General features: G+C 44.8%; 1 protein-coding gene across 1 annotated transcript; it reads left to right on the plus strand.

Moving 5' to 3' along the window:
* The first annotated feature begins 1,433 nt into the window (after window positions 1–1,433).
* On the plus strand, window positions 1,434–4,869 carry LOC115393822 (protein NYNRIN-like). Its single transcript, XM_030098931.1, has 2 exons — window positions 1,434–3,817; window positions 4,276–4,869. Exon 1 carries the CDS (start codon window positions 1,536–1,538, stop codon window positions 3,504–3,506), a length of 1,971 nt encoding a protein of 656 aa, XP_029954791.1. The 5' UTR covers window positions 1,434–1,535; the 3' UTR covers window positions 3,507–3,817; window positions 4,276–4,869.
* The last annotated feature ends 1,601 nt before the right edge of the window (window positions 4,870–6,470 follow it).

Below are 6,470 nucleotides of genomic sequence, written 5' to 3' on the forward strand. Positions count from 1 at the left end.
CAAGGCCAATTCACCCAAGTGACAGAGAGGCAGTGAAACAGCATCTCAGAGAGCTACTCGATGCAGGAATCATCCGTGAGTCTCACAGTCCCTTCTCTTCGCCAATTGTATTGGTCAGGAAAAAGAACGGCTCAATCAGGCTATGCATTGATTACCGTAAATTAAATCTGAGAACTATAAAGATGCATATGCTTGCCAAATATTGAAGAGACATTCACTGCTCTCAGCGGAGCAAAGTGGTTTTCAGTCATGGACCTCAAATCTGGTTACTATCAGGTAGAAATGGCTGAAGAAGACAAGCCAAAGACAACCTTCGTGTGCCCCCTTGGCTTCTTTGAGTTTAATAGGATGCCACAGGGTGTCACAAACGCCCCAAGCACCTTCCAACGCCTCATGGAGCGATGTGTTGGAGATCTCCATCTCAATGAAGTGCTGTCTTCCTGGATGATTTAATCGTGTTTTCAGACACCTTGGAAGAACATGAAACCCGATTAATGAAAGTCCTGACACGCCTCAGAGATTATGGCCTTAAACTGTCCCCAGAGAAGTGTCACTTTTTCCGGAACTCGGTCAAATACTTGGGACACATTGTGGATGCTAGAGGAGTTCATACTGATCCTGACAAAATCGCAGCCTTAAAACATGGCCACGTCCATCCACCTTCAAAGAACTGAAATGTTTTTTAGGCTTTGCAGGATACTATAGGCGTTTTGTTGAAGGATATTCCAAGATGGCTAAACCCCTCAACCGCCTCACTGCAAATTATCGCCCACCAAGAAAACGGGGCAAGATTTACAAGCGCGCCCCTTCTCAGAGCGATCACGGATCCAACCAGACCTTCACTGAACAGTGGACTCCTGAATGTGAGACAGCCTTCCAAACCATAATAAGCAAGCTTACATCTGCACCCATTCTTGCCTTCGCAAACCCAAAACTCCCATACATACTGCACACTGACGCTTGTTGTGATGGATTGGGGGCTGTGCTTTATCAGGAACAGGAGGGGAAGCTTCGGGCTATTGCGTATGCTAGTCGAGGGCTTTCCAAGAGTGAACAAAACTATCCCACACACAAACTTGAATTCCTAGCCCTCAAGTGGGCTGTGTGTGAGAAATTCAATGACTACCTTTATGGTTCCTCTTTCAGTGTCCTGACAGACAACAATCCGTTAACGTATGTTCTAACGAGTGCCAAGTTGGACGCAGCAGGACACAGGTGGTTGGCCGCTTTGTCCTACTTACCATTTCACCATTAAGTACAGGGCGGGGCAAGCCAACAGAGATGCCGATGGATTGTCTCGGCGACCCCAACAGCCACCCCATGAAGATGAAGAGTTTGTTAAAGAGAGAGCTCGCATTGATGACATGAAAAAACGTCTCAGTGAAGCACAAAATGAACTGGATCATGAAGCCTTTTCTGCTCGGTGTCAGCGTCATTCAGTGTCATCTCCATCTCAGCCCCTTGTTATTGTAGAGTCTCTCACTATTGACCCTACAGTTATCCCTGAGGCATATGGGGAAAATATCTTGCCCTCAATGACAGATGCTGATTGGTGTACGGCACAAAGAGCGGATCCCTCCATTGCTCGGGTCATAACTTTGTTGGAGGAAGGAGTGAAACCTGGATTCAAAGAAAGAAATCTCGAATCCTCCGATGTTAAACTCCTTCTCAGACAATGGAACAAACTGGAACTCCGTAATGGAGTGCTGCACAGGAAGGTTGAGGACAGAGATTCCCTGGTGTACCAGTTAGTACTACCACACCAGTATCATGAGAGAGCTATGCAAGGTGTGCATGATGAGGTTGGTCACCTTGGCTTTGACCGTTCCCTACATCTTGCTCGAGCCAGGTTCTATTGGCCAAAAATGGGCCAGGCACTTGAAAACAAATGCAAAAAATGTCCTCGATGTCTCAGGAGGAAGGCCCTTCCCCAAAAGGCCGCTCCATTGGAAAACATCCACTCAAATTATCCCCTTGAACTAGTGTGTGTGGATTATTTGTCCATTGAGCCAGATAGTCGAGACACTAGAAATGTTTTGGTATTGACAGACCATTTCACGAAGTTTGCTGTGGCAGTGCCAACCAGAGATCAGAAAGCTAAAACAATCGCCAAAGCTCTTTGGGACAACCTGATCATTCCTTATGGTTTCCCTTGTCGTCTGCTTAGCGATCAGGGCAGAGATTTCGAATCAAGGATTATCAAAGAGCTCTGTGGTGTGATTGGAACGAGCAAAGTCCGAACCACTCCCTACCATCCTCGAGGAAACCCGGTGGAACGGTACAACAGGACGTTGCTAGACATGCTAGGCACGCTAGAGGACAAAGACAAGTATCATTGGCGAGACTTCGTTAAGCCATTGACACATGCCTATAACTGTACAAGAAACGACACAACGGGGTACTCCCCGTATGAGCTAATGTTTGGAAGACAGCCAAGGTTGCCCATCGACCTTGTTCTTGGTACTTACCCTGGAAAGGCTACTTCAAAGTCCTATTCAGACTATGTTCAAAATCTTCGTGACAGTCTCCAAGAAAGCTACGCCCTTGCATCTGAACACTCAAAGAAAATGGGTGAGAAGAACAAAGTTCGGTTTGACAAAAGGATAAGGGCTGCTGAACTCTTTGTTGGTGATAGAGTCCTCGTGAAGAATGTCAACATTAGAGGGAAGCACAAACTTGCAAACCGTTGGGAGGAAACCATTCACACAGTTGTGAGGCGCATCAAGGACAGTCCTGTTTATGTAATTAAACCGGAAACTGGAGACGGTCCTCACCGCACCTTACACAGGGATTTGCTTTTCCCTTGCGGGTTCTTACCTGTTGAGGATCAGAGTGGATCAGACTCTCCTCGTCAAAGGAACAAAATCTGTACAAGGAGCAAACCCAAGACCAAAAGAACCGACACTGGAGAAGAGGGAGTGTACAGTGAAGAGGATGAAGAGAGCGATGATGAAGAAACTTGTGTTGGTATGTGGGAGCCACAAATCATCACAAAAGGTCCCTATGTTCAAACTGAGCAGTTTCTTCCAGAACCTCAACCCCTCACACATGTTCAACCCTCTGTGCCATCTCCAGACATTACAAGACCACAAATGTCTGTACCTGACTGTGACAAATCTGACATGGATACACAACATGAAGTCCCTGGTTTAAGTAGCGTTGAGTTGTCACCTACAGATGCTGGGTCCCCAGACCATGTTGTGATTGACATTCCAGAAGTTGACATGATACCCACCTTCACTGACACAGTTCTCATTCCATCAGAATCTGTAGTCAGTAGTGATGTTGTTGAAACTGGCAATGTTGCTACAGAGTCAGTAGGCTTGAGACGCTCTGACAGAGAAAGACGCCCACCTCGTAAGTTTACTTATGATGAACTGGGAGAGCCACTGATTTTAGCCATTAGTTCGTTTTTCCAAACTTTGGGTGTTGCATTCTCCAGTACTGGAAGTTTACCTCCACAGTTTCCAAGATCAGCTGTGCATGAAGGGACTCATGCCGTTTAGAGGGGGAGAGTGTAACCCAGGTTTATTTCATTGCTCAAGTTAGATTTTCAGTATTAATGAGGTTTTTTTTATATATATTGTTTCTATCCCAGGTGCAGTGAATGCACCGCAGTGCAACAAGTAGTTTTGTCCTATGCACCTTGAATGCACCTCGTGCAGCTTCCGTCTTACTTTCGGTTCTGGGGGAGTCGGAGGAGACGTGACTCAGATAAATGTGTTTTTTTGTTGGAACTATTTCAGTTTTTTGTGACAAGGAAGCATCTTTGTTGAGTCCGGGTGACGCCTTAAGCAGAGAGTTGAAGAATATTCCGGTGAGTGGCTGAAAATGTGTGTAAATTGCATCGTGTTCCACCATGAGGGAAAAAAAAGTGAAACTGAGTGTATGCAAACCTATTTAAAAAAAAAAAACCAGTCGGGATATGTTCTTTCTTTTGCACAGAAATGAGGAAATGTGTTTTGACTTTGGTGAAATGTTAATTTCTGTAGAAAATGTACAAAGTAAGTTGTGCATCTAAACGTTTTTTTCCTGCAGACGCAATGCACTGTGGATTGAATCAACACACTGTGTAGAGTGACACGTGGGCCTGATATGACTGTTTTTTTTTGTGTTTTTCATAGATAAAATGTTGTATTGGCCTATAATTGTGAAACTGGGGAACAAGAAAAAAAGAGAGATTTATTGGGAAGATGTTCTTTATCATTTTGTGACAGAGAATCAATTGTAAAATCTACTTGCTCATTCATTGATGGCTCTGCATGTTTTGTGCAGGCTGGTTTTTTTGATATTAGATTGATAAGATCGGATTGAGGATCTGATCTGTGCCGTCCATGGGCCGGACTGCATCTGTGAAGACCACAGAGGATCCCAAATTCGGAGGTCACCTACTTCCCAGGAGGGCGGTAGGAGAGAAACCCAATTCATCATTTTCTTTGGGAGTGAATTTCCCTTTCCCCCAATTAATCTGAGATCTCAGACTCCCCCCCCCCCGTTTTTTTTGAGTCAGGCCTGACTATAAAAATAGAGACTAACCATAATCAGAGAGACTGATAACAAAAAGAGACTGTGAAACTACAAGAGAAGGATCTGAACTGAAATGGACATTGTATCATCTGTTTTGTTGGTATATTTTTACGGTTGTATCATTGTTTTGTTTTGGAAGAGTTAAAAATCTGTTTTAATACATGTTCTATGTTTTCTTCTTACCAAAAGCAAGGTGTCGGTGTTTTCATTGCGGTTGGAGGTTTCTTTTCTTTCCCTCTCTAAGCGAGGTCGTCAGCGCCAATCTCCTTACGAACCTATTAGAACCCTAAAATTTGTGTGGATTTAGATGGATTGGTGCTTCTGCGACACCACATTGATTTGATTTTTGATTGTTTAGACCACACAAAGAAGCAAGGGTGACACGCGCTCCGGCTGGTTAGGTTTCGTTTTGTCCGCCATTACTCCGCCAGATGCTCAGTGAGCAACAACTGAGCAGGATCTTCCAGAAAGTAAGAAAAGTCTGGCTTCTAGCACTGCCACAGCTCCACACAGACTCCACCAGGTAAAAGAAACTTAAATCTTACTTGAGCGCTATTAAACGAGCGAAGACGGAGTTCCCCTCTTCCGTGCACGCGAGCCACAGGGACGAGTTTTTCACTAAGCTGCATTACGCCCAAGGCCTGCAGGGGGCGCTGTTTCGCATAAAACGTGCAAACTCCTTAATGCACCTTTAAGGTTCATGTGGCCTCAGTTTCTCGGTCTTGTCGTTATGCCCTCTACAACATCAGGAAGATCAGACCCTTCCTGACCCAACAGGCCACACAGCTTCTGGTTCAGGCTCTCGTGATATCACGCATTAAAAGTCTGGCAAGACTGGGATTTTAGGTTATTCCTTAATGGCCTGAAGAGGAATCATATCATCCCTGCTTAGGAATGCAGTCGCCAATTGTAAATGCGCCACTCAACAGCCACCTTTAGCACTTCTTTTCACTTGTAAATGCAGCCGATACTGTTCAGCTTGTTGGTTCATGCATACCTCTCATTGGGGAGGGGGACGCTTGAATAGAGCTCGGACGTACTTAGGGCTTCCCTCCTGAGTATGGCAGAGAAGATTATTTTATAAATGCAATGATTTCGTTAGTCATTACAAATTGGGATGTAACTCCAAGGGATTGATTGGGGCCCAGTTGAGACTGAGGTTTGCCGCAAACTCCAATGTTTGGAGTTCCTTTGTTGCAAACTGCATTTCAGCGTACAATCCAAGCAGACACAGCAAAATAGTAGAACAGCATGTGACCTGAAGACTAAATGTTCGCTAAGTCTTGAGGACGAGGTTTGGGTTTCATTCTTGTTGAACCCTATACTGCTGAAGGAGAGTCAACACATGAAGCAAGACAAAGGATCAAAACTCGCCTTCAAAGCTTCCTGTTTCATCAGTATCCAGATGCTTCTTGCCATTCAAGCGTGCACAATTGAGCACGCAAAGAAACCAGAGGAGGATTGATTGATGGGTATCCCTGAACTAAAGGCTTTCATTGCAATCGTCATCTGGCAAGGGGTGAGAAAAGTTCCATCATTGTCTGACAACTGGTCAGAGCTGTATGGAAACAAAGGGATCATGGCAACAATGTCTAGAGACCGCTTCAAAAACATCATGTGTCAGCTATGCATTGATAGCAAGAGCACCTGGGCTGAGTGACTGCAGACAGACAAGTTTCAAAAATTTCTGAATTGTGGGAATCATTTCGAAAGAACTTCGTCACATTCTTCAGACCTGGTCGCCACATCACAATCGATGAACAGCTCCACCCATCAAAGACACGTTGCCCTTTTCTGCAGTACATTGCAACAAAACCGGATAAGTTTGGCATCAAGTTTTGGGTGGCTTGCGACCTGAAATCAAATTACATCTGCAACGTCTTTCTGTATGTGGGCAAAGAATCTGGTCGTCCCAAAGAAGAGAGACTTTCTGAGAGTGTGGT

The sequence above is a fragment of the Salarias fasciatus genome, chromosome 8 (assembly GCF_902148845.1).
Source record: "Salarias fasciatus chromosome 8, fSalaFa1.1, whole genome shotgun sequence".
Lineage (NCBI taxonomy): Eukaryota > Metazoa > Chordata > Actinopteri > Blenniiformes > Blenniidae > Salarias > Salarias fasciatus.